A 26,973-nucleotide genomic window follows, 5' to 3' on the forward strand; every position below is an offset into this window, starting at 1 on the left:
GCACTTGTAGAGTTACTGAGCCTTCGAGATTCGGGGCTTGCCATTGCCCGGACCGAACCGCCCTCTTTCCTTCTTAACTGGGATGTTCAAACTATTGTGATGGTTTCGGATATAAACTGACATGTTGCGTGCGCGTGTTTTGATACAAACCCCGGTCCTGCCTCCCAGTATCCAGCTCGGGTGAAGTTTCCATCATGGTTCTTCTGCAATAGGAGACCATAAGTTTGGGACTCACTCGATGTTTCCAAAATCGCAAGAAGATATATGTTCTCTTGAGAAACCAACCAAGACTTCCTTTCAGTTTTGTTCCACGAGTCTGCTGTATCAGCAGTAATCCCAAAAGTGTGCCCTAATATAGTTTGGATATCTTGGTAGCCGGCACGTCCAAGCCTACCTTCGGATACGAACTCTTCCGTCTTGTATTCCCTGGGGATGAGTGCTTCGGAGGCTACTAGAGGTCCAGTCAATGTTAAGGAACCAGACCTGACTTGACCAAATTGGTTTTTCGGGTCAACTAATTCCACCGTAGTATCCACTACATTAGATAGAACAGCCCCTTCGTTGTCCGTGATATTGAAATTCACACGACAGTCCATGCTCGCCCAGCTCCAAGATGGTGCACGGTAGACCTTCGACCTTTTTATCGGCCCTTCCGGGAGCATCTCCCAAAGAAGAGCGTGTGGCATTGTACTGCGAAAGATTCCAGCACAGTAGTCGTTGCCAAACCATGAGACGCAGCGCCGAGCGACGGCGGCGAAGGCAACAAGTTTGTCTTCATGCGGATGACTAAGTTGACGGTCCGTGTACGGGAACACAAGGTCATAGTAGAATGTGAAAAGATTTCCGCGTTCTCGAATACTGTATGCGGATTGGTACAGGCAATCAAAACCTGTCCATTCATCATTTCCCGCACCTTCGGGGAGATATTCCGTGAGGTTGCGGCTTCTATCACATTCCCAGGAGATGCGATCCAAAGAAAAGTGTAAGGTTCTGGGTGAGAGGAGCCGCTCTTGGAACACCCATGCCCTTTTACTAAGGGGAAGGTCCAGTCTCGCCCAAGAAAAGTCATCTGGTGTGAATATTGCGCAAAGATTCCTGAACTTTGACTGCTTTTCTGCATCAGCTAGTTGATGGTCATTTTCGTTTGGAATTTCCGACTTGATTAATTCATCCGAGTACGTATGCTCACTCGATCTTGTTGATGATGCACTTGGTGGACGTGCAATTTTGGGCATGGCGTGGAACGGTGTCCAGAGGTAACAATCTTGAAGATATGCCGGATCCCTCGACCTGAAAGCACCTCCATGGGGGTTCTGAGAAACATCGATAGAAATATTCAAGTCGCAGTTGAGATATACTCGATACATGTCCTCAGAATGTGAGAGCCAATCTGCATGCGAACCGTCACCAGCCTGTAGGATGCAAAGCGAGTCGATCCAAATGTATGGGATACCCATTCGACGACAGGTGATGATGGCATCTCGAAAACTTGCGGGAAGGTGTTGCAACTGAATTTCGCTGCAGAAATCGGATAACGTGTCGGTTGTTAACATGAGAAAGTTTGGGTTCTCCCCCCAACAATGGCTTAACGCCGCATAACCGCCTTCTGGAGTCTCGTTCTCTGATAAAACCAATCTTGGCGACTGTTGTTCGTTACCAACATGGATGAGTCGCTTTGGATACCAGCCTGCATCCTGTGGGCCGGAGGCAGGTCCACAGTTGTGATGATCCTTACAGGTCTGGAGCCAGTTCTTAGCCACGCGTGTAACATCCTCGTGGCCGGTATTATCTGGGATATCTCGCAAAGAAGGGAAGTCTGTTCGAACCCGAGTGGGGTACGAATCCAGATCGGCAGCAACAAGGTCGAGAAACTCATTGTAACCAGATGGACTGTCTGATGAGGAAGAAACCTCAACAAACACACACCAGTCTGAGTGGGTTGGAGGCCTGTCGTCGTCGATTGACGTGTTGGAGTTACCGTCAGCAGTCTCATAGAAATATATTTCCGAATGGAGCTCCCATGAGTTCGCCCACTTGAATTCATATTCTAGGGGCTTCAAGTTGTCAGATGGAAGCTTTGGGCTGAGGTAGTAACAAATTCTACACCCATTCTTTGCGGCAGCGGCAACTCTTTCATAATCTTTGTGATAAAGCCCGCGCATCGCGCTGTTCTGAAACATAGACATGCATACCGCACAAAGCATTGTAGCAACATTGGATCGGAGTAGAGTTTACGAAAAGAGTTTGCAGCAGACTCTCAAAGCTGTCTTAAAATATTAAAATGCCTCGTGATGCCAGACCCTTCGTAAGCTGATGTGAGCGGGGCTAGTTGGGGGCCGAAACTAGCTAACCCATGTCAGATTGGAATATGCCAGCGCATGCTGCCATTGTACCGTTGCCGAACCTCCTCGGTTCATCCGAGGCGCGTTTTTGAAAGGAAACGCGAGGCAACACGGAAAACCTACTTGAAGTCCCTTCAGGAGGTGCCTAGGGACTGTACGGATTGCTCTCTCACAGCGCACACGTTGTGATGAAAGCGTTGTTGTGGTGCGGCAGTATTTGTGTTGTTGTCGTCTGGATCGCGCGCGTTGACGACGCGTCACCGACTCTACCACCAAATACCACAACACGCACGAGGGAGCAGGCGCGCCCGTGCGGTCATCAAACCGATCGAGGGAACTGGTTATGAAAACCACCCGACTTCCTGCCGTTTTGGCAGCTACAGAAGACAGGGCACCCTCGGACCCAGACCGGCTCTGGGACGGTGGCATTGGAACGTGATGCCAAAGGGCCGCAGTGCACACCGCGAGGGCGCGGATCCCCTTCCCTAAGTGTTCGTCCTGTGTGTAATGGAAGTTGTTAACAGATTGTTGAAGGAGTCGTTAAGACCGAAGTGGTTACGGAACACCCAACGATCGGGCCGCAAGGCTACAGCGCACCGCACGCATGACACATACGGGGAGGCTGGGTTGGTTAGTGGACAAGGCCAACTCTTCCAGCACGCCGGCTGGGTGGTGGTAGACAGAGCCTTGGCTGCGAGACATGGTCGGCAGGCCGAAGGAGACTTCTGCTTGTAACGGGAAGTCGGGCCCGGGGTCGCGCCCGGACAACCCGGTGGGCCGTGGCAGTGTATGGGGACCGGAGGAAGGATCGAGTCCGGCTCGCAACCGGGCCAGTGCCAGGGGCACTGCTGGTCGTCTGTCGATGTCTTCAAGGAGTCTGTACACTGGCCGGAGAGGACGGACGCGCATGTCGGTCGGCCAAGAGGACGGGATCTAGGCTCAGCTCGCACCTGAGGCGCTGCGGCGCGATGTCGTCCCTAGAAGTGCTGTCTGCGGCGGGCTTAAGGTGCAAACTGCGATCGCACGACCAGGGCGCACGCGTGACGACTACGAAGCGCCGTAAGTCGACCCTGGTATCGTTGTCCAGGTCTTGCCAGCCTGGCTTGGAGAGAACTCGAGGATTACCTCGACACAGCCTCCATGCTTTCGTAGGCACGGCTAGGCAGCTGTTTACGGCGACCGTCGCTCCGGCGATGGACTACGCTTCGGTCGTGTGGTCGCATGCACGAAACGAAAGAGCACTGAGCTGGTTCAACAGGGCTCAGAAGATAGGAGCACGAGCCATCACGGGTGCTTTCCGGACAGTCGCGACAGCAGTGATGGAGGCAGAAGCCAACATACAGACGGTATGCGAGCGACATGCTCAAGCAGGCATGCGGATGTACATCAACATCAAGACGGTGCCAAAGACGCACCCGCTAGCAGCCCTCAAGGTGTCGGCGAGTCGAAGATACATGTCACCGTTGAAGAAGCTGGCGCTTGCGTATGAAGGCAGCGGAACGGAGCGGATGGAAACGATTGAGGCCTATGCGGTACCACCGTGGTACAACCGGGTGCCGCTTGTACGCGAGGCCGATCGTGAAGCGGCGAAAATAGCTGCAAAGAACGTCAACGACATTGTCATCGCGACCAGTGCTTCCGACAGGGGAGGTCTAGTGGGTATGGGCGGCATCGTGGCCCAAAGATCGCCTGGTCAAACAGACAGGATAGTGGCCAGGTACTCGGCCACGCTCGGGTCACGAGACGATCAGAACCCGTACACCGCCGAGCTGGAGGCGATAGCGATGGCATTGCGATGCATGCCGGATGGTCTACAATGTCGAGAGCTTACGGTGCTGTCAAGTAGCCAGTCGTCACTCAAGGCGATTGCCCGACCGCAACAGCAATCAGGCCAGACCTCCATCCGTCAGATCTACGAGCACATCGAGCGACTGAGAAAGGGAAACAATAGAGTCAAGATGATCTGGGTACCATCCAGAGACGATGACCTCAGCATGAGTCGTGAAGCAAAGAGACAAGCCAAGAAGGCTACCAGAGCGGGATGCACGCCGCAATCGCTACCGTACCAGGTCCGCTCCACGCGGCTCAGGCTGGCAGTGTCGCAGCTGCATCAGCAACGGAAACTACCCAACAATGTAGGCAACTACTCCAAACGGATAGATCGGGCCCTACCAGGCAAACATACGCAAGCACTATACGACATTTGCAAGAGACGAGAAGCCGGAGTGCTCTCGCAGCTCCGCACGGGAATGGCGAAGACCAACAGCTACCTCAACAAGATCGGGGCCGCAGAGTCGGACATGTGTGAATGTGGATGTGGACCAGAGACAATGGAGCATTTTCTGTTCCGATGCACAAGATGGGAAGCAGAGCGTGATGCCATGCGTCGAGTAGGACAAAACATGATGGGCAACCTTTCCTTCTTTCTAGGTGGAAAGTCGGCGTCAGACGGAGCAAAGTGGAGACCTAACCTGGAGGCGGTGCGAGCGACAGTCAAATTTGCGATGGCGACAGGAAGATTGAGCCAGGAAGGAGTTTGAGAAGGAGAAAACAAATGACTACTAATATTAACATCACAGCTGATTACTAACAACAAACAGCCTCAAGTTGACAGACCATGCTTCAGCTGCTGAAGATAGGATGCTGAACACTTGGAGATGGTATTGGTTGGCCTTCAAGCAGGTCTGTCAAGCAGTGTCAAGCAAACGGGGCTAGAAAAGTAAGAACAGGAAGAGCAGTAGGGCTTTCTTTTGTGTAGAATGGACGAAAAGTGGGGAATACGTGAATAGCTTAGCGTAGCCACAGGCCCTATGAGGTCCGTTCTCCCGGGCATAATAAATACTACTACTACTACTACAACAATTATTCGGGGGCTCCACCCTTCATGAAACACGTTATTACCCGCGACCTCTCTCTCCACGATCGCATCCATGCCGAACGACGAGCCTATATTCTATGCAATGCGATGTTCTGGTTTATTAATCGCAGTCTCTTTGCTATCTCGACAACCTGGACATCCTCCGTCAGATTTATCTACAATATCCTGCGACTTCCGCTAGTCTTCATCACCGGTTTTCGACAGCCGGCAACAGCAATTACACTCCAACATGCGTGGCCTTTGACAGAGCAGCAGATCTATCGTCGCACCGATACATTCTTCCGATCCATCGATGATGATGCCATCCGGGCACTAGGGACCCAGCATCACATCAACAGTCTGCCATGTGAAATCAAGGCCCGACATCGAGGCAGTTTCAATGGCTGCTTCGTGCTTGAGTTTACCGACGGCTCTACGCGCATCGTGCGGCTTTCTCTTGAGCCAGCAGTACACGATGCGTGGAACAAAATACGAAGCGAAGTTTGCACAATGCAGTCAGTGTCTCCCAGTCTGAAGCGCACTACCTTCACCCTCGACTAATACTGTCCTCGCAGCTACGTGCGACGCAATACAAACATCCCCGTTCCCCAAGTGTATGCATACGGTCGAAGCCGGCTCTGTCGTGATACCTCGGAGCATCAAGTCTTCATGATCACGGAATACGTCGAAGGTCAGCAATTGACCAGGAAAGCGCTAGAGACCAGTCCAGAACCTCGCCGTCGACTTTTTCTTCAGCAATTGATCGATGTCTTTGCAGAACTTCGAAAACTCCCCTTCACACGGGGAGGATCGCTAATGCCGAGCAACAACGAAGATGTTGAACTTGAAAATCCACCGGACATTGTCGGTGCCTTCTCGATCCGCAAGAACGAACTCCAAGCGGCCGGATACACAATGTCACGCGTTGTGACTACGAGTGCAACAGAATTCTTCGATGAGCAATGTCGTGTCCTTCAGCATATGTGGACAATGCCTTACAAAGATCTGGATCATAAGCAGGCTGAGCGAGAGGAGTTTGCGCAACGATATATCCGTCAGCCAGAGGTCCAAAGCAGAATCGGCGTCGACTCGACCAGCCGGACATTCTTTCTAACGCATCCCGACCTTCGCCCCGGCAACATCCTCGTAGACGATGAGCTTAATATATGCGGTATCATCGATTGGGAGTTCGCGGCAAGCGTCCCGCGGTGTGTCTCCGTCCCCCCGACATGGATCACAGGCAATGACTTGGGACTAGCTGACCTAACGTCCGATTTCAAACATGTTCTATCTTCTATGGAAGAGAAGTCGGAGTACCACTCTCAACTTGCGGCTGATTGGGGCTCCAGAGACCCCCTTGCTTGGTCATTATCCCACATACTTATGGATCCGGCCGAGCTTGACTTTGTTTTCTGGGAAAAGGTCATGCCCTACGTCACTGGACTGTGTGACATCCCTATTCCTGGCAATATACAGCTACAAGCAGACGTGGATCAGCGCCTGGGAGTATCACAGAGCTTCGCCCAGTATCTCGATACGCACAATCTTAATGTGGAAGGGCGCGAAGAGGCAATCCAGCGCTTGCTGCAGGAGAGTCGGGCTACGATTGATGAGTTGAAAAAGGGAGCTATCGCACAGCCATAACTGACGATAACTGGATATTTTGTGTGCCTCCCACTTGCTCTCATTACCATATCTGTATAACCTCTGCCTTCCAAAGAGCGGTTTAGATTTCAACCACGCCTGACAAGCGAGCAATGGACCTCACTAGTTTCATACACGTTGTTGCGCCTGCATCTCGTTGACCTTCAGCCATAGCCCTCGTGAGATCTCTCTGAGTTGGGCCGCCTCTCTCTCCATTTCCTCGATTTGGGTATCAACGTCTTGTGCCTCTGCTCTTCCTCTTTTCGTCCGCGGACTGGAACCTTGTTTGGACAGCAACTTCAACGACTCGATATTGCTAGTCAACTTGGAAATGGCTGCGTCCTTGTCGGTCGCATCTTGTATCAACTTATCCAGTTCAGCCATAAACCTCGCTCGAGTCTGACTGTCCATGATTGAGCAAGACTGGAGGAGACGTTTATGTTAGTTATGAGTGATGAAGTTTTAGAAACGGCGGACCTAAAAATGTTGGCGATAGTGTTTCACTGACTTGAGAAATAGTATGCGAAGGATGTATGAATTAAGGAAGAATTCTGTTCCTCAAGACTGCTCGCTTTGATAGACTCTCTTCTCATTGTGGCGATTCCAAGAACCAACGGCCCATCCAGTACACGTTATCATGTAGGTACCTAATATGCAGGCCGGCCAACGTAACCTGCATTGGGAGTCTCACTGGCATAGTATGTGGCTGTTGGCCGCGTTTTATGCTGCGCCTAATATGTAAAGTAGAAGACTAAACTTATTCGGGTATAGACTGTTTTTAACTGTTGCGGCATAAAAAGCAAAACACAGCGCGTTAAACACCGTGCCAAAAGGTTAGCTGTAACCTCGTTTAGAGATCACAGCAGGTTTTAATACCGAAGGCGCCTACAACGGCATTCTTGTCGCATGTACGGATGGATAGCCAAGATTAAATGAGCACTTGATTTCCTATCTAAAGGAGCGACGAGAGTCGGTCTCTTATACTCATGTTCAGTCTGCCGATCGTCTAGGCAGCAGGGTGCTGCCTGCGATTTAGAGTTCATGCAACTGTGAAGTTATTTACAATGGTCGTGATCCTTGCCCTTCACACTTCTCCCAACAATCTGACAACGGTCTCTATCAGCAATTCAGCTACGACTTTGTCAATCATTCGAGATACATCATCGTGTCGATATTATTCTCTAAGTATAAATACTATTACTTTAACTTTAATACCTACATCTATGTTGTAATATGTATTCTTAGTGATAACGTATGCGATAAGTGAGTTGATCATCCAAGTGAGTTGGTCAAAAATCCCTGAACCTACAACATTTCTATCTGATCAGATATCAGTAATGCGTGGAGGGATGAATGATGGGTTTAGGTTGTCGGTTTTCGGTTGTGTTTGGAAGGGCTCAGCCAATTAGATCACGAAGAAAACGAACGGTCACTACCTAGCGTGCGCGATCCCTGCTCTTTAGATGGTAATCGCAAACACACTGCTCTCAATTTTCTTGCTCCACCGCCCAGTCTGCCAATTGCGATCACTGGTGCCCTACAGGGACTAACTTAAATCGGACCCCGACAGCAGCAACAACAGGGCTTTCTGTCATCACATCAAGCTAGCGTAGCCCTTCCACCGGCCGCTAAAAGATCTGCACCGGGGCGGTCCGATCTAGACTAAAAGAATCGAATGTTGCGAGACGATACGGGACCGGCTGCTTATTCCGGCTTTTCAGCTCCCCACCCTTGATTTTTTAGCGTTAGGTCTTGTGATAATTGGTAGGTGCTAACGTATTTCACCGCCACCCCGTACACCCCCCCACCCCACACACCCATGATAACCTCACAACAGAATCTGTAGATGACTTCAATCAATTATATAACAACAAGTATTTATTCAATTAATTTAAGATTTTGGATACTGATTAAAGAATGTACTCTCAACCGTTGGTATTTTTGGCGGCTTTTTTCTACGTGGTTTTCGCCTGTTTTCCTCAACCTGACGTAAAACATTCTTTTCGGCTTGATCTCGTGCTGTGATGATCTGTTCAATCTCAGGAAAAGCTTGGTTGGGGTTAAATTGAACGGGGACTCGACCTGTAGGAGCTTTTGCTGCTGCTGACGCTTTAAGTATAGCTTTTTCCTCTTCTAGGTGCTGTATTTGGCTGTTCTTCTGGTCAATTGACTTCATCGCCTTCTTCAGGATACAATTGAAGTCGCGAATTGATAGATTTCCGTCTTTTTGAGCCTCTTGGAGCTGTTTTTGGATATCTTTACTTCCTTGAGGCGTTACCCACACGGTCTCGGCAACTACCTGCCGCTTCCTTGGTGTTGTAGGCGCTTCAAATGACTTGCGTTTCTTCTCTTTGGGCTTCAAAGATTGCAATGCCTTCTGTATGTCGATTGGGAATAGACCAGTGGCTGAGAAGCCATTTATTATGTTCCTACGAGTCAGGGCTTTCCGGGAAGCCTCTTTATAAGCTTGTAGGAATAGTTGTTGCTGATGTGGCGAGGTCGCTTCGTATGAGGCCCAAAATCGGGTCAATTGGCGATAGTACCGTTTTAACGGTCCAAATACGGCAACATCGAGCGGCTGTGTAATATGTGAAGAATGTGAGGGTAACCAAGAGAGCCAAATCTTGTTCAACCAAGCCTTTTTCATCAATTCTGCTGTTATGTGTGACTTGTGCTGGTCCAGGACTAAAAGTCTCCATTGGGACGGGTCTGACGGCGTAGTCTCTGGTATAAATACCTCCATAAACCATTTGAGGAAGATGTCGGCGTTGGACCAGCCCGTAGGACTCGTAGTGTACTTCCAGTCAGGGAAAACGCTCGGAAACCACTGTCCTTGGAGGTTTTCGCCGGTAAAAACGACCGTTGGGGTGAGACGCCGTCCGTCTGCTGATATAGACTCCAATATCGAGCTCCAAGTCGAATTGTCTGACTTGATACGCTCTGAACTAGATGTCATGACGGTCCCGGCCACAGTCCCGCCGTTGGTTTCCCCTATTTGGACCCCAGTCTCGTCGACATTATACGAATGTTGCCGTGAGATGTTTTTGGACTCGATAACCCAGTTGAGACCGTGATAGTACTCACTAAGCGTCTCCTTCGTGACGCAACGCTTCCTCGCAGCATCTATGACTCTCGATGGCTTCATTTCTATAGTCTGATGGCGGGATATGAGTCTGTCGACCCAGTTCTTGCCGAGATACGAGATGTCCCCGTTGACCGCTGACAAGGCTTGTGCAAAGTCGTGTATTTCCTGCTTCGTCAGAGGCTGAAAAGCCCGCTCTCTCTCGATAATATAGTTAACAAGGTCTTCCTCCTGTATGACCGTTAGCGACAAGTCTTTCTGACGTGCCGTTGTGATGTCTTGGGCTCCGGCGCATCGATCTCTCAAAGTCGACAGCTTGATCGAATGTTTTCGCGCCGAAGCTCGCAATCCAATCAATTTTTGGTCCTTTACTGCTAATAACATCCTATATTCATAATCTGATACTTGCGAATTCATTTCCGCTGATAGAAAAAAAAAAGGATTTAATTTGAATTTTATAGAAGTAAATGAAGTGGATTGTATTAATGACGCGTTGATGGTGTTGTGGTGTGCGGGGTGGGGGGGTGTACGGGGTGGCGGTGAAATACGTTAGGTGATAAGGTGGCACACAGCCGCATTCATCCGCCCTTATAATTGAACTTGTCGCCTCAAAATAACCCTGCAGGTCTTACTACCCCGCTCTTCCCTGCGTTTAATGAAGGGAAGGATTGGCAGTTTCTAAGGCTTAGACAATGCACATCAAGGATGGTGGCAAGTCTGATGCTCGGGTAGTCGCGGTCTGTTGCTTTCCTGTCGGCGTCGATTGAGAATATGCAGTCGTTTCTCTTTTCATCTGTCCCCCATGCACCTGTGCAACCAACAATTGCACTCTGATGAAGCACAATGTGATTGCTCTACTCTCGAGAGAAGAGAAAGGAGACAACATAGAGAGCACAGCGACCCCACGCAAGAGATTGTCATAGCGCAGCCTAATATTTGTCCCATTTTGCAATGCGTGACAGGGTTTTACTGATACGTCGCATGTTCCTTCTCGCGCCCCACCTCTTGTTTCATCTTATCTCTTTGAGCGGCATAAGGCTCCGGCAGGTCACTCGCCCCACCTTGCTTACTAACAACACTAGTACCTGCGGGGTACGTGAAGTTCTCGTCAGACAGCTTCTTCATTCAACACAGCCAAAATCATCAAAATCCTCATACAAATTGACCCTAACGCATCTTAATTAAAACGATGAGCTCCCAAGAGATACCTGATTATATAGATGATCACAGCTTTGATACCCTGCCTTTGAGGGCGGCTGATGACCCCACCGGCGTGCCTATTTTTCCGCCCGAAGAGGGCTGCGGTGATGATTTTCAACCTTTTAACCTAGAATATCGTGATTTCAAGATCAACCCTCTACCCAAGGAACCACTTGAATTATTCCAGCTTTTCGTACCTATTTCCCTTGTACAATCATGGATTAAATACACCAACAGCTGGGTCGCTCACTTACTTAAAAATGCCGTTATTGACAACTGGAATACCCCCCTTTCCAAACAGTCCCGCATTCTCAAGTGGGAAGGCATCTCCACCGCAACAGCTTATGTATGGCTTGGGGTCCTTATTTACCTAGGAATTCATAGGGAAATATCGATCAAAGACCATTGGAAGTCCCCTAGCCTAGGAGATCAGCGCCCTCTTCACTCAATCATCAAGTTCATGCCGTTACGGAAGTTCGAGCTGATCACGAGGTATTTCCGCACTTTTGACTACACCAAGCTCGATATGAGGGATGAGAGCGACCTTCCAAAGACCTTCCAAGCGGCTGAAGAGTGGTCTAATCACATACAAAGGGTGTCTATCGAGCTCTATTCTCCAGGGACTAATCTCACTGTAGATGAGTGTATGATCCCTTTTACAGGCAGATCAAAAGAGACAACAGTCGTCAAGAATAAACCCACGCCCGTAGGGTTCAAAGTCTGGGTTATCGCCCAACAGGGCTTCTTTCTGCAGTGGCTTTGGCACGTGAAGGCATCACCATACAAGGCTGTTATAGTCGAGCTACCTACACCAACGCCATACGGCAAGAAGGGAAAGCTATGGACCGAGATTCCTCTCAACAATACACAAAGCGTCGTGGTTCACCTACTGAAAAGGCTGTCAACGCAGACACATCACGTCTTCACGGATAACCTCTTCTCGTCGCCGCAGCTCTTCCGCCTTCTTCGGCAGCTTGGCCACGGTGCCACAGGCACGGCACGCCCTAACTGCGGCATCACCACCGAGATGAAGCATATAAAAGAGACCGGAAAAGCTCCTGACGGCATAGCTTTGCAATATAATGAGGTATATTTGATCCCGACACAAGATAAACAGGTATGGACAGCTTTACCTGTATTTCCCTTACTAATTTGTCCTTTTCCTTTCTCCCTAGGTCATCCAAATCGCTTGGAAAGATAGCAGCATCGTGCTCTTCCTTTCAACTGTGCTTAGCGGAGCCCCTCATGAGCGCACACCAAAAAAGAGGAAAAAGCCCGCCAAAAGAGGCACAAAGGCAGAGTCACAGCGCCTGCAGCAGGTCTTTAATGGTGATAGCTTCAAGATAATCCCTATTCCTACTATTGCCGCTCAGTATAACGATGAAATGAATCATGTTGACCGCGGCGATCAGATACGGTCTTATACAACATATCAGCACCGATTCCGGCGCGGTCCTTGGCAAGCGTTGCTTTGGTCTTTCCTCCTTGAAGTCGCACTTGCGAATAGCTTCATTTTACAGAAGAAAACACGGCAGCCTCGTTGGAAGCCCTATAGCACGCTTAAAGCTTGGAAGGAGTGCATTTATAATGCCATTTTCAACAGATACGCAACTGAAAGTCACATAAGGAAGAGAGGCCGTACAGGAATGGAAGAAGACATCGAGGATACAGAAGCACGGCAAATTCACCTACAAAGAGATATCAATCATGTCCATCGGGGCATACATTCAAGCTGCCTAGCTTGCAAAGGCTTCCGGCAGGGTCAAGCCCGACCCTTTAAAAGGAAGAAGGAAAAAGGAGGTTATCTACAGCCGATATCAGGAAATGAACGAAGGGTGCAGACCGTGTACGGCTGCAAAGTATGTGATGTAGCTATTTGTAACACGGCTGACTGCTGGTACTTCTATCACACGCAAATTTAGGTGTGTGAGAATGTACTTCAAGTAGCGCTCATTTTGATAGGTCCTACACCCCTGTCGTGACCCCGCCGGAGCTTTATGCCGCCTAAAGAGATAGATTTTCTTTCGCAAACAAACACGCTTCCGGTAGTCCGGTGGGGCTGACGAGCCATTTTAAGTTGATGCTGGTAAATCTCCCCACACTTTTGCCAGTAGCCACCTGCAGTCGGAAGGCCTCACTATTAGGATCGCTGGCCTTAAATAATTACCCATACCAATTAAAAAGCCTCCTGGCGGCTCTATTCGCGCCACATTATCGGTGGGCTCCGCTGTCTAGGGTTAGGAATGTAAGCTGCAATGAAGCGGCGGAGTGATCTTTCAGTGATTAGGAAAACACTATTTGCTCATCGACAAATGCATAATTGTTCCTGTTTAGTCACGGCTTTAGGTGTCTGCGGATCAGCGCTCGTCGTGCTCGTTGTTCTTCAGGCTGCGGCACATTATACACAAGTCGACACGCTCTGGGCATACGATGAAAAAAAAGGTTACGCGATCAGAGTAGGATAAGTCGGCTTGGGAGGGGAGACGTACGCTGTTGGCCACAATAAGGCCCAAACTTTGGTCTTGCTGTCCAAGCAATTATTGCGGCAGGAGAATATAACCGGTGATATTTTATCGACAACTTCCCTCATAACTAGATATATGCGTAACGTAAGAGCACGATATCAAATTAGCTCTGGTGGTCTTTAGAGTCACAGCGTAGCCTATTGCAATAAATTCAGGCGTAACCATTTTTTAGATTTCCTATTGCTGAGCTCTGGAGGTTCCTATTACGGCGAAGATTTATAGTCCGAAACTTGATGGTGATAAACTTGATGTGTGACCCTCATCGAGTTGGATAAGTCCAGGCGATGAGATATAGGTATGATTAGGAAGATTATATTTAGAAGGAGACTTATGGCGTGTTCGTGTCTAGTTTCTCAAGCATTCGATAGTTATACGAACATAGTAGGCTCAGACATCTATTTGTTCTCAAACCTCTATGCGGGTGGCATATATTAGCATTTCGGGGGCGGTTCTGGCTATCCAGACCTGACCATCTTCAAGATAGAAACCCTCCTTGGCTTCACTACTTGAAATAAAACCTGGAGATCTCTCGAGATATTCATCCGCGATTATACATAAGGGCCCAACCTATGGCATTGTTCCTCACCACCATCCACTCTTACAAACAAGTACCATACCCCCTATGATAGGTCCCGTTGAATACGGTCGCAGTCTTGTTGTCCGCGGCTAAAAGACATCCATGATCCATCTCTTGAAGGCCACAACGACCACACGTAATCGGTAGACGTCTAGGATTGTACTAGTGTCACTGGTGCGAAAGCTTATATGAGAGTCTCTGCTGCATGTGAGTGATTGTAGACACACAGAGTCGTATTTCGGGACTTATAATTTCATGTGCTATATTAACCAACGAAGAGCGTCATCTAGACGTCCTTACTTGCTTGAAACACGGGGATCCACGATGATTCTGACGTCCAAGCCTTTGTCTACCAGTAAGCTGCGCAGCTACCTAAGCGCCGAATCGATGGTGATGCTGCTTAGTGTGCCAGCAATGCGGTCTTATTGTCAAGGGAGATGGAAGCTCGTCTATATCGAACAGGCTAGTATATGGTCGAGTGTATGGTGGTGCATACTGCCATCTGTGTGAATAAGAGGGAATCAACAAAGCTTGCTATCTACTCCAAGTAACGAGTGGGCGCAAATTTGACCTTCATAGACGAAATTGCCGGGATTGATATCTGTGGGATAGGGTCAGAGACATCTATTGAAGCGATACAAGACCGGAGACGCTGTTGATGCTCCTGGCGGTCCATGAAGGCAGGCCAGAAGGTGACTCGGTCCAGACCGAAACGATGGTTCAGAAATAACGGGAAAACGTGTGGTGAGCAGAACGATCATTATAGTAGAAGAACGCTCGTATCTTCTAGGCAATTTTGACCTCCAGGTTCGTTTCAGCATTGTACGAGACGTCTACAGACTACCATCTAGAAGACGAGATATTTCCATCATCATCAAAGTGAGAACGTCTCTGTAGAGCGACTGGCAAACTTTCTTCTTATTTTATATTCGTCAAAGAGCTGCTGCAAAAGTCTAGCTGCTGCGTTGAAAATGGCCCTCTTCAAGTCACGCACTTGCGAGTCAAACCCAAGGTTCATCGAGCTGTCCATCTCCCAGTTTGTTGAGGGGCTACGGGCTTCGCGATACCCTAACAAGGAAGATAGAACGATTGTGTTCGATTGCAAGGGTTCTCAAGCGGGTGAAAGGCAATCAGAGATTAAAAACAGAAGGACATGGTTTGCACGTTTTAGCATGGCGAATTACAACCTTTTTGCGTGTCCTAGGATTGCGACTCTTATCATCAAACTCACAATGAACTCGATTAGGAGGATGATAATTAAGGAAGCATCCCTGATGCTTTGTCAGTTTTAAACCTGTAGGATCTCGTCGCTCTCAGGGACGCGTCTATCTCTTTTTTCACATCTACATAAACGATAAGTGAGGCATAACTCGATCAACCTTCATAAAAATCTATTATGTGCCAACTGTAGCACGCTTGAATCAAGAAAAAGAACCCCTATAGTCACCATTCCGCATCCGTCACCGATCTTTTGTCGCTGAGAAACACAACGCTATAACCCCGCAACAGAAATCAATACGAAACATCGACAATATCCTCACTGCTTCTCCATGAGAGAAGCCCAGTGGCGTGCTAAGTGGCTCGAGAAAGAGGCAGGGCGTACGTAATGCTTCCTCTTTGGCTGGCTACAGAAAGGACATGTGTAATGACCCGATTGTATTCGCAGACCATTGATCCCAAGGCTAAGGTTGTGATCCTGCTGATACTTTTCTAGATACTCGGTCAGATCCCGAGGAAGATTTTTGTACCAATTACCCTTTGGGAGAGTCACGTCGAGCCCGTAGGAAACCTGTGTATTACATCCGTCATGCGAGTCAGATGTCGGTCCTGCAGAACTGGTCAAGTGATGCTGATCAGGTGTTGTGCTCGAAGACGCTACTCGAGTATGGAACGAGTCGCAGCTCTGGCCCTGAGGGGGAAGAGCAGGCGCATGTTGGGTAGTTGATCCTTGACTGGACGATGCTTGAATAGCTGACGATTGGGTGGTAAGTTTGGTCGACAATGGCTGAGTTCGTAGTAATGGTGGTGGTAATGACGGCGATGGTGCACTGGTGGTTACCCGGACCGATGGAGCTGGAAAAGATGTTGGCTGATCGGTTAGAGGTGGCGCCTGATTGAAGGGCTCCTGTGATAGATGGCTGTTTACTCCCTGCTCAAGCATAGAGCTGATCGGTGGCAACACAAGCACAGATTTGGAGGCTTCGAAGTTATACAGAGCTCCTGTGTGACTTATATATGGATGACCTGCATCACACGGCACAGGGCGCAGGTGTGGCATGCCGACAACGACGTCTGATGTCTCATTGCTGCTCTTAACCACATTTGGAGCTTGGTGTGCTTGCTGCCCCTCCTCTATTGTCGGACATGTAGCATTGATGGTGGGTTGGTTACTGTGAGGACCACCCATCTCAAGTTGGGCATGTTGCTGTGGAACGCAGAGTGGGGCTGGTTGCGTTGGGGCTGCTGATGAAGTATTTCGGATGGATGGGCTTGATAGGAAAGTCTCTGTTGCTTGGAATTCCGGCGTTTTGAGTGGTTCTGACATCGGTTCCACCGGAAATGACTCTTTTGGTGGTGGATGCGATGGGCATACAGCGTCGCCAAGGGCTTGCTCTGAACCAGACAATCCAAATACCCCAGCTCTCATGTTTTCCCCAGGGGCAGTGGCCCCATTTGCTCTTTCGTTGCAATGTATTACTACTAAGTCGGCATCGTGGCGAATTTCTTGTGTCGCATTCGAAAGTGCGTTAGTGCTTGCGGGCTCAGAGAGATTACAAGGCTCATCAAGCTGTCGTCTCAGCTCATGACAAACTATCGCGACGTCTCCTAGATCCAGTCGACGCTGTTGTTCCTCTTCGCTTCGAAGATCGGATAATGATTGTCGCTGAGTGGGGGAACCATGCGGGGTGACGTGGTCTGAAGGTGAAACTGGTTGAGTTGCGGGCAAAGGGCTGGATTCCTCTTGATCCTGATCAGGAACCGGCATCTGAGTTCTGTGAAGCTGACGAGGAACTGAATATGGTAAGCGCTCCAGTCTATCGAGGGAATATATATCCGACTCACCTTTCAGAGGCGTAAGTGGGTTGTTGTTGGCCACTGTTGATGACCGTTCTGTCGTGTCAGGTGCTTCAGACTTTGACCCGTCTACTCCCTGTTCTGGCGAACGTTTTTCTGCCCGAGCTTTGAGAAATTTGCGAACCGATTGTATGTGAGGAACAAGCGAGTTCTTATTGGTCGCGTCGAAATGTCTCAAATCTCTTGCAGAGACCCAGCCGACGGCGCTTTTGGCGGGAAAGTTTTGACCATCAAAGTACATCACGGGGAACTCACGCTCCGTGACTAGAGATTCGCCATCGTTATATCCCTCCGCCCAGGAAAAGTTACCTTGCTCGTTGCAGTAGCACTTAGGGAGGACCTCTGCTAGGCCGAGACTTTCCATCGAGCCTGAAATGCCGACACTTGGAAGATTCTGCATCGGAAGCAGGAGCACAGCTAACCAGTCTTTGGACTTTCCCCAAAATGCAAGATAGACGCTGCCGGCATCCGGGTTCGTGATACCCTCAAAGTCTTCGCCATTAGTTGATCTGTTATCGCCATATCTCCTGTGTCTATGCCGTGTTCGTCTTTGTGAAGACCTTGTAACCGTAGAAGAGATAATAGAACTGTCAAAGTCGGTACGATGGTCACCTTTCTCGGCTTGACGACGCTTCCTTCCTATGGATTCTGGCGATGTCCTCTTTCGTTTGTTCTATGACAGTCAGTAAGCAATCATGAATGTGGGCAATGTGTTGAGCATTTACGCCTGCGGGAGTTGTCGTCGAACTCAAGTACCTGTCCTCGGGCATTCCTTTAGAAACGTACACTTCTCTGGCGAGGATCCCTTGGAGTGTGGTATCATGTGGCTGACAAGTAACAGCCACATTGTTGGAGTCTTGCCGCGCAGAATCCTCGCCCGAGGTGCTGTGTAAATATGATTCTATCTTGGTAGGTCCAATGATCTCTAGTAGTTCGTAGCAGAGCGTGTCTACGATCTCTTGTAACGCCTGGTTATATGCCTTCTCCTCGTCCTGTGCGCCGGCCTCATAGTTGATTTCCAGCTCTTTTAACTGACCACCTAACTCTACGATATCGTCTCGGAGTCTCGATTTCTCTGAAGCCGGAGCTAAATCTAAGCTTGTCCATGACTGGGTGATGCGCCCTCGGATATCTGCCGTCCTCTCTTCGTATATTTCAGCCGGAGATTTGGCAATTGACAACCTAGAACTACATCGGACAACTATCTCTTCGACCTTTTTAAACCGATGCAGAATTTCTTCAGGTGCCATTCCGGAAAGCGTTCGGGGATGTAAGTGAGTAATCGCGGCGACTGAGTCCGAAGGAATGTAGCAATGGTTGGAGGCGATGACTGGCTGACTAGCTACAGTTCTCCGGTCGCGCGCTGTAGCAGTTCCTTGGCGCAAGGAATATCGTCTGATGCCTACGCGAAACGAACGTCGCGCGTGGTCAGAAGTGAAAGGGAGGTTTAATAGTCATTATAGGATGTTTGACTAGAAAGCTCCGAGATGCGTCAGAGTTAAAACGCCAACGGGTAATTGTTAGATTGGCGGCTGGGAATGGGCTCCACTTTCGTTTATCACAATATTATTCTTGTAACGTACATGATAAGCGAAATGGTCAGATAAGCGAAATGGTCACTTTTCCCTCAATCTCTCCTCTTTCTATTTGATTACTTATTTCTCAACCACCTAATATGCCACAATCAATTAATGAGGCAAATATCATTCTTGCACTTCAAGCCTACCAGAATGACCCAAAATTGAGTCTTCGACGCGCTGCAAAGATCTATAAAGTTCGCTATAGTAACCTCCTTAACCGATATAATGGCATTCCTGCTCGACGCGATATAATGCCTAATTCACGCAAACTATCTGATTTAGAGGAAGAGACTCTTATTCAGTTTATTCTTGACCTGGATTCGCGAGGATTTCCCCCCCGGCTATGTAGTGTGAAAGAAATGGCTGATCAATTACTTGCCGACCGCGACGCGCCACCAGTCGGCACGCGTTGGGCTTCAAACTTCGTCAAGCGACACCCAGACCTTAAGACGCGTTCTTTTCGGAAATACGACTACCAGAGAGCCAAGTGTGAAGATCCAACTATTATCCGTAACTGGTTTACGCTTGTGTCGAATACAATCGCGAAATATGGCATCCGATCAAATGATATCTATAACGTTGACGAGACTGGCTTTCTTATGGGCATGATTGCAAGCGGAATGGTCGTCACAGGTACAGATAGGCGTGGAAAACCAAAATCAGTGCAGCCTAGAAACCGGGAATGGATTACGGTCATTCAGGCGATTAATGCAGATGGCTGGGCGGTCCAGCCGTTTATCATCGGTGCGGGCCAATATCACCTCGCCAACTGGTACCGAGAAAGCAACCTCCCGGGCGATTGGGCTATTACAACAACCCAAAATGGCTGGACCGATAATAAGACCGGTTTAGAGTGGCTAAAGCACTTTGACCAGTGTACGACCAATCGATCAACTGGTTCCTATCGTCTCTTAATCCTTGATGGGCATGAAAGCCACCACTCGATCGACTTCGAGAGATATTGCGAGGAAAATAAGATCATTAGGCTTTGTATGCCGCCTCATTCGTCTCATCTACTTCAGCCCCTTGACGTCGGGTGCTTTAGCGTTCTTAAGAATGCTTACGGTCGAGAAATAGAGCATTTGATCAGATGCTCTATAACCCACGTTTCGAAGACTGAGTTCTTTCCGGCCTTTTATGCCGCATTTCAAGCCACTATGACAGAAAGAAATATCAAGTCGGCCTTTAGAGGAGCTGGGCTTGTTCCTCTTAATGCGGAAAATGTGGTCTCAAAGCTTGATATGCAGCAACGGACTCCAACGCCAGTTGAGGAGATGGCTAGCCCGTCAACACCTTGGGTCTCAAAGACCCCAAAGACCGTGCTTGAGGCTGGGTCTCAGTCTGAATATATTGAAAGACGAATTAGAAGGCATCAGAACAGCTCCCCAGAGTCAATCCTAGGCGCTCTGAAGTCTCTTTCAAAGGGAACAAAGGCAGTTATGCATGAGGTTACCTTATTACGGGGTCAGGTCCAAGACCTTCAACAGGCAAATGAGGTATTAAGCCGGCGCCGGAGGGCAAGAAGGACCCGACTGCAGAAAAGAGGGGTAATGACAGTAGAGGAAGGAAGGCAAGTAATTGATCAGATGGATGTTGATGCGCAGTTAGTGGCCGAATCATCCCGAAGTGGTGGTCAAGGAAGGTCGGCGCGACCAAGGGTTCGGCATTGTGGTATATGCGGTAAGCCTGGTCATAATGCAAGAACCTGTTAGGTAATAATTGAGACATCTGGGGAAGAGTATAGTGAGTAGTTTTAATTAATTAATTAATTTGTTGTGTTTTTATTCCGATTTCTAGTTTAGAGGTCGAGAAAAGTGACCATTTCGCTTATCTGACCATTTCGCTTATCTGACCATTTCGCTTATCATGTACGTTAACTTAATTAATAACCTTATTAATAGCTACTAGAGTATAAGAAGCTATCTCTAACTTTATCCCTTACCATCCACAACCCCTCTTTCGGCATAACCCCTCTTTCGGCAAGCAAAATAAAAAAGCCACCACCAAAAATCAACAACTTCACTTACACAGAACTTGACCGAATTGATAGAAATCCGTGAAATTTTTCGTTTCATAAATCATAAATAGGGTTTATCTATTGTACTCTGGTTTTTTTCGCCACCCGCCGCGACCGCCTGGGTGGTTGGTGGGGTATGTTTTCCTCTCTGACTTCGATGACAGAACCAGCCTCCGATTCTGACTCTTGCTCGCTTGAAGAGACAAATTCCACCCCAACAGGCATATAACGAGTCGCCCCTTCTGGTATGCACTCTTTACTAGCTAGAGTCTCTCCAAGAGTCATAAAACGTTTGTTAGGATTCGGCACCGCCTTCCTCTTCTTCCCTCTTTTCAGCCGAGCCAATTCTTCTTCTAGGCTGGCAATCCTCTGCGTATGCGCCGCTACTGTCTGCTGTTGAGCTTCAAAGCCCTTGGCTATCACGTTATACCGTCTCCGCGTCTTTGGTGTTTTGTTCAACCCAAGGTCACGAATTTGACGGCTCGTCTGTGGCGTATCGTCCGAGCCAAGATACGGCCTGGGTTCAGGAGTCACTCTTGGGCTGCCGTTTGGCCCATCTTGTTGGATTTCAGGGTGCCGTAACGCTTTCGCACGTGAAATTGGCCAGTTCCCAGTGACCCTCCAGCCAGACAGTATGTTCTTCTTGGTCATTCCAACTCGGCGAGCCTTGGCGTAGGCCCTGATGAAATTGACCTTGTCCATTGGAGCGGAATCAGTCAACGAAGCGAACTTTTCCAACTCTCGTCGATATGCAGCCTTCGACGCATTAAATACTCCATTGTCCAGTGGCTGGAGTCCATGAGAGCAGTGTGCTGGTAGATAGCAGCAATAAACGTTGTTCAAAAAGCACGTGGCCATCCATTCATCCTTCCATCACTCAGCACTGATCTTGAGGTGGGGAAAATAGTGAACATATTGTTGCATGGCTTCCATGACCATCTAAAATGATCAGTCTCGCATCAGAGTCGTCGGCAGGCGTAGTCTGGGGCAGATAAACTCTTTCAAGCCATTCAATGCCTATGTGGTCATCAGTCCACCCGTTGGGCGATGTTATATAATACCAGTCTGCTATCTGCTTGAACTCATCAAGAAACCACTGTTTCTGGAGTTGTTTCCCCTTGAATATTATGCCAGGAACTAAAGCGCGGCCGTCAGCAGTGACGGCTTCGATGAATGAAGTCCAATTCCGAGTCTGTGGTCCCTTGAGGAAGGCCTTGCGCTTCGGGTCCGCGCTTCCAACAACTAAGCTATCTAGGCCTGAATGAAGATAATTAGTCGGTCAAAATGCAAGCACCGACAAGTAATAGAGGTGAATACTTGCCGAAACCAGTCATAATACCGCCTTCATCAACGTTGACGGTGTTTTCAGGCTTGATCCAACCATATTGGCCCTCCCTGATATCAAAGTACCAATGAACCGCTCTAGGTGTGAAAGAGTCGAACCTCTTGGCTTCTTGACGTCTGCCCATCTTGGTCTTTAGGTCTGCACGGCGATTGATAAACTTGTTCACCCAGTTGCGTCCTAAGTCGGGATGTTCGCCCTGCTGTCTCAGCAGGCCCATGACGCAAGCGCGGATCTGACTGTGGGACGGAGCATAGCCCAAAGACTGCTGACGGAGTATCCAGAAAGCGAGCCTATCCTCTTGGCTCTTGGACAAGCGTCGATAAGGGTGGACCTGCTCTTTCACGGCCCCGCGGCCGTTAAGTCTGTCGATTAGAGTGCTCCGAGGCACTCCCCGTCTCTGAGCGGCTTGAGGAGGTGAAAAACCATTATCAGTAACATCCAATATTGCCTCTGCCATGTCTTCCTCTGTGTATTTCCATCGAAGTCTTGACCTAGGCATTTTCATATGTTGTCGCAGATAAAGGCCAAAAAACACAGAAAAGAGCGGTGAAGAACTTGATGATCGAATTAACACTATTTCTATAGCACGGTATGCATACATCGCGTACCCCGCACAGCCTTAGAGGGCTACAATCGTTAACTCCAATCATTTCTATAATCAGCAAAGGCATTGTCCTCCAAGTAGCTATTTATTTTGGCCAATATTTGTGTAAGTGAAGTTGATGAGTTTTGGTGAAGCTTTTTTTATTTTGCTTGCCGAAAGAGGGGTTATGCCGAAAGAGGGGTTATGCCGAAAGAGGGGTTGTGGATGGTATTGCTAGAAGCAGAAGAAATTCTTATATAAAACCATAAACCATAAAACCACAAAAATGACTCTTCTCAGTGGAAGGATTGTCATATATGACATGCGTCTCTATTTTAAGCTTAATGCATTCACCTATATCGTTTAAGCGTTAGAGTAATATATGTACAGGCTTTTAGGGTAAATAACATTCTTCTGATCTTCTACATAGAGATTGAGGATAAGCTTTAAAATTCCGCGCTGGTAGAATGAAAAAGAGCGACCTTGTAAATAGGGTTAGTATTAGCTACCTGTGCTAAGTAGGGGCCTACACGCCTTAACATTTTGAATAGAAGCGACCTTAAGTATATCTAAGCTTTGAAGTCTTTTGAAATTTAAGTTGACTCTTGCATATTTCTCCTAGCTTTTTATATGCTTCGCGAAGGGGCTTGTAGGCGAGTTTCTCATCCCTGCGAATAGCGAGCTCGAGAAACTCGATCGCAACACGGCATCGAAGTTCTGTAAGGCAGCGTCAGTATCAAATGAATCAAGATCATCCACAAATACAAAGTCTTACCATCACCTGGATCATGACCAGGAGTAAGCAGAATTGGCTCATGGTGACAATTGCCTCCTGGATCTGCTATGCCTTCCCAGACAGCGCTTCCAAAGAGATAAGCAGCCCGACCATCGCGTTCACCCGCGCGTTTCTTGAGATTTTGGATTTGGAGTGTGGATAGCTGGCACTCAGCAGGTAACTTATTTTCCTTGATCACATCATCGAGTAGTTGGAAAACCTGCTCATTTATCTCGTCATCTGACATGTTTTGAAGCTGTTGTTGGATCGGAGGTGCCTGCAGGATTTCGATCAGCCTATCCTTGACAGCCATTGCCGACGGTCGTTGTCTAGGATCCTTGCTGCAGCATCTTCGCACGAGACTTGCAACTTTAGCATAGACTGGGTCGCTTTGATCAGAATCCCAAGGAAGAGTACCGGCCTTAATTGATTCCCTAATCTCAGTTACTTGATCGCCTTGCAGAACCTTTTTGTTTATGCTGAAAGGCGGCTTTCGGGAGATACATTGCCATATCAGGACTCCAAGACTGGATACGGTTTAAAAAGGTTAGTCGTTAAAGGGAAGGCGAAGCGGGATCATACCTCCAGATGTCTGTCTGTATTGTATGCTGCCGAATTTGTTGCTTTTCTGGAGCTTCATATCGAGCATCGTACTTTTCTCCGCCCGTTATCTCATTCATCTGTCAAACCATCAAATCAGTGGTTTTCATCAATAGGAGCGTTATGAGTAGCTACCATCCTGGCTCGATCGATCTCCGTCAAGTACGGTACCAACTGCGAGTTCTCGGTTACCAACAGAACCGTTTGATCTGTCAGGCTTTTGAGAAGGATCTCCACTGAGTGCAGGTAAGTCATCGTTGTTGCAACATCAGCGGCCACCTTGACTCTATCCATGACCTCCTCTAGACACCTCTCATCTGAGAGCGCGCTAGCTAGAGATGGAGAGCCTCGAAGGTTTTGGAACACAAGCCAACGCATTCCATTATACCTTGCGATACCGTAGAATGGATGAACCAGACAACGTGCTGAGAGTTTGCTGTAAATTGCTACATGCCTTGGACCCTTTTCTCCGACGCGCATTAAGCTCTCCTTGACTTTAGTACAAACGATGGACACTGAATGAGAGTCTGAGACTTGGAGTGTCCCAACGAGCTCTTCTGATGTTTCAGTGGTGATCTGGAGACGCGCGTCGCCATCTTCAAAGTCCACGACTGCATCATCGGTCGCACCGATACCTTCTTGATTGTTCTTGATGTCCTCAAGGATGCTGAGCTTATCCAGAACCTCAGCATGATACTGGTCCGTTCGATCAAGTTGCAGCCGACTTTCGTCCAGCAATTTGAGAACATCTTCTTTCAACTCAAGCTTTTCCCCTGTTAGCCAGTCATAAGTACCAGGCGATAAGATGAACAGACTGTGTTCTCAGCCGTCAAGTAAGTAGTCCAGACCAAAAGGCTTTTTTCAACTCTGGGTAAACTGTCGCGCCAGAAGACTTCTAAAGCTTTGTTGGTCTTGGAATTTTGGCTGTTAATGATGCAGTTTTCAGCACCATCGAGTACAACACAGAGTTTTGGGAATACCTTGCTGTCGATTATGGACGTTGGCCTCTTTTGCAGTATGTCCCTCAACAGACAAACGATGTCACCAATTTCTTTACACTGGTTGTCTAATTCCCTCGCTCGGCCAATAATCCGCTCGAGCCTGTCAAAAACATCAGTGGCTCCGTTGTAAGCAGCGAGAGCCAGATCGGCCATTGTAGCTTTCGAGGTAATTTCTTCAGATCCGCGAAGTAGGTGGCGATACGTACGTGGGGGTTTGCCGGAGGAGTTGATTCTTGGAAATCAGGCTCTGGAAACTGTGCTTATCAGGTCTTAAAAATCAGGCTCTGAGCCCCATCCAGTCAGAATCGTTTCATTATGTCTTTCAAGCCATGCCACGCGTTTCACTACCATTGGACGCCACTGTCTCAGCGTCACACTACCTTGTATGTTGGTCATCTTCTATAACTGTGCTGTGGGTGGCAGTCGGAAAACTGGTGGTTTCCACCAAACCCATCATATCTTCGCACAAATCCATAACCCACCAATTCAAAATTATCAACCTACATCTTACAATGTCGCCTTATGTTGAGACTACAGCGTATATCGTCCCCTTGATGGACTTCGAAAGGAGTCTAGTCATGGAAGTCCAGGCATACGTTGGTAAAGAAAGGACCATAAACCAGAGCAGTGACTTGAGGTCTTTTGAGATCTGGAAATGGAGTCAGCTCTTGCAAGACCTCTTGAGACATTACCTTGACACCGAAGAGGATGTTTTACGTTTTGAGGCTGGCGGTAGCCGTTCTCGGGCATATGAAGCATGTTTCTTTGGGCTTGAGAATGACGGCCACTTTGCAAAGCATCGTGCTCGAATGATGCAAATTCGAAACGCGAACTTCACCTTTGTCGATGACTTGGCTGAGAAGCCGTCTTTATCAATCAGAGCAGTCCCTGATCCGAATGATCAAGAATATTGGAGGACTTTGAACAGTATCGTTGACGAATTCGGCCGGCCCTGGGATACTCCCGATGAACTTGATCGCCACCGCGGAAAGTTTGACATCTTCTCTTTGATCCGCATATATTTCCTTCATAGTCTGTCACCTCTCAGTGCTACTATGATTAGTGATAGTGTCACCAACCACGATGTCTTTCTTGAACACTATACTGTTAGTCCTAACCAGAAGACCGGCCATGGCGATAAATTCCAGGCTCAAAATGCTTTCATTCACCGAATAATCAAGAAAGCTAAAAAGCCTGCAAACATACTCTCAGATGAAGAGCTCATTGTACGTCTTCGACTATTTTTTTGTAGACCAAGGCTAATTCCCCACAGGCGCGTATCTTGAATCCCACTGAGAAGGAAGCCCAGGCGAGCAAACACATAGTACTTAGTACCCTATGCATTGCGCCTGCGAGTTAAATGTCTGATTATTATGTAGGGCGCTATGCTTTCTCTTGTTGCTGCGAACAAGCAATACCCTGATCCGAGAACGTATCTGAGCTATATCCTATGGGAGGATTTGAATCACATATCCAAGACAAGTCTGGAAGACGTCCTTCATGGACCTGACAGGTATCCAATTAATGAACAAGTCATTGTTGGATGGGTGACTTGGAAGCCACCTCGTGATGGATTCGCTTGTAATCACCACCTAAATGTTGAGGATGAGACTTTTGCATACACATTGAGGACTGGTTGGAATCTTCCTGGCCACAGTGTTAGCGGCAAAATAGTCTTCTCGTTGACTCGACTCGAACATAGCAAGCTTCTCTCAGAGCTGGATAGGTACTGGTCTACCTGGGTAAGCCAAAGTCTTGACTAGCCTGTTC

At 48.3% G+C, this 26,973-nt stretch overlaps 5 protein-coding genes across 5 annotated transcripts; 2 read left to right on the plus strand and 3 right to left on the minus strand.

Annotated features, from left to right (window-relative positions):
• Positions 1–12: 12 nt before the first annotated feature.
• Positions 13–2,204, minus strand: BKA55DRAFT_524424 (uncharacterized protein; the record flags this gene model as incomplete). The annotated part of the gene is made up of 3 exons (XM_046188719.1): positions 13–91; positions 151–319; positions 395–2,204. 3 exons carry the CDS (start codon positions 2,202–2,204, stop codon positions 13–15), a joined length of 2,058 nt encoding a protein of 685 aa, XP_046043589.1.
• A 3,103-nt stretch (positions 2,205–5,307) lies between these two features.
• Positions 5,308–6,843, plus strand: BKA55DRAFT_524088 (kinase-like domain-containing protein; the record flags this gene model as incomplete). The annotated part of the gene is made up of 2 exons (XM_046188696.1): positions 5,308–5,714; positions 5,775–6,843. 2 exons carry the CDS (start codon positions 5,308–5,310, stop codon positions 6,841–6,843), a joined length of 1,476 nt encoding a protein of 491 aa, XP_046043590.1.
• An 8,611-nt stretch (positions 6,844–15,454) lies between these two features.
• BKA55DRAFT_193182 (uncharacterized protein) lies at positions 15,455–18,844 on the minus strand. Its single transcript, XM_046185082.1, has 3 exons — positions 18,028–18,844; positions 17,291–17,975; positions 15,455–17,239 (listed from the first exon to the last, which is right to left on the minus strand). The coding sequence occupies exons 1-3, from the start codon at positions 18,550–18,552 to the stop codon at positions 15,765–15,767; spliced, it is 2,685 nt and encodes an 894-aa protein (XP_046043591.1). The 5' UTR covers positions 18,553–18,844; the 3' UTR covers positions 15,455–15,764.
• A 4,303-nt stretch (positions 18,845–23,147) lies between these two features.
• BKA55DRAFT_193206 (kinase-like domain-containing protein) lies at positions 23,148–24,847 on the minus strand. Its single transcript, XM_046185083.1, has 5 exons — positions 24,338–24,847; positions 24,185–24,282; positions 23,603–24,129; positions 23,362–23,544; positions 23,148–23,309 (listed from the first exon to the last, which is right to left on the minus strand). Exons 1-4 carry the CDS (start codon positions 24,680–24,682, stop codon positions 23,387–23,389), a joined length of 1,128 nt encoding a protein of 375 aa, XP_046043592.1. The 5' UTR covers positions 24,683–24,847; the 3' UTR covers positions 23,148–23,309; positions 23,362–23,386.
• A 789-nt stretch (positions 24,848–25,636) lies between these two features.
• On the plus strand, positions 25,637–26,972 carry BKA55DRAFT_193298 (uncharacterized protein). Its single transcript, XM_046185084.1, has 2 exons — positions 25,637–26,429; positions 26,477–26,972. The coding sequence occupies exons 1-2, from the start codon at positions 25,716–25,718 to the stop codon at positions 26,561–26,563; spliced, it is 801 nt and encodes a 266-aa protein (XP_046043593.1). The 5' UTR covers positions 25,637–25,715; the 3' UTR covers positions 26,564–26,972.
• The last annotated feature ends 1 nt before the right edge of the window (position 26,973 follows it).

Source organism: Fusarium redolens (genome assembly GCF_020744475.1).
Source record: "Fusarium redolens strain MPI-CAGE-AT-0023 chromosome Unknown BKA55scaffold_20, whole genome shotgun sequence".
Classification (NCBI taxonomy): Eukaryota; Fungi; Ascomycota; class Sordariomycetes; order Hypocreales; family Nectriaceae; genus Fusarium; species Fusarium redolens.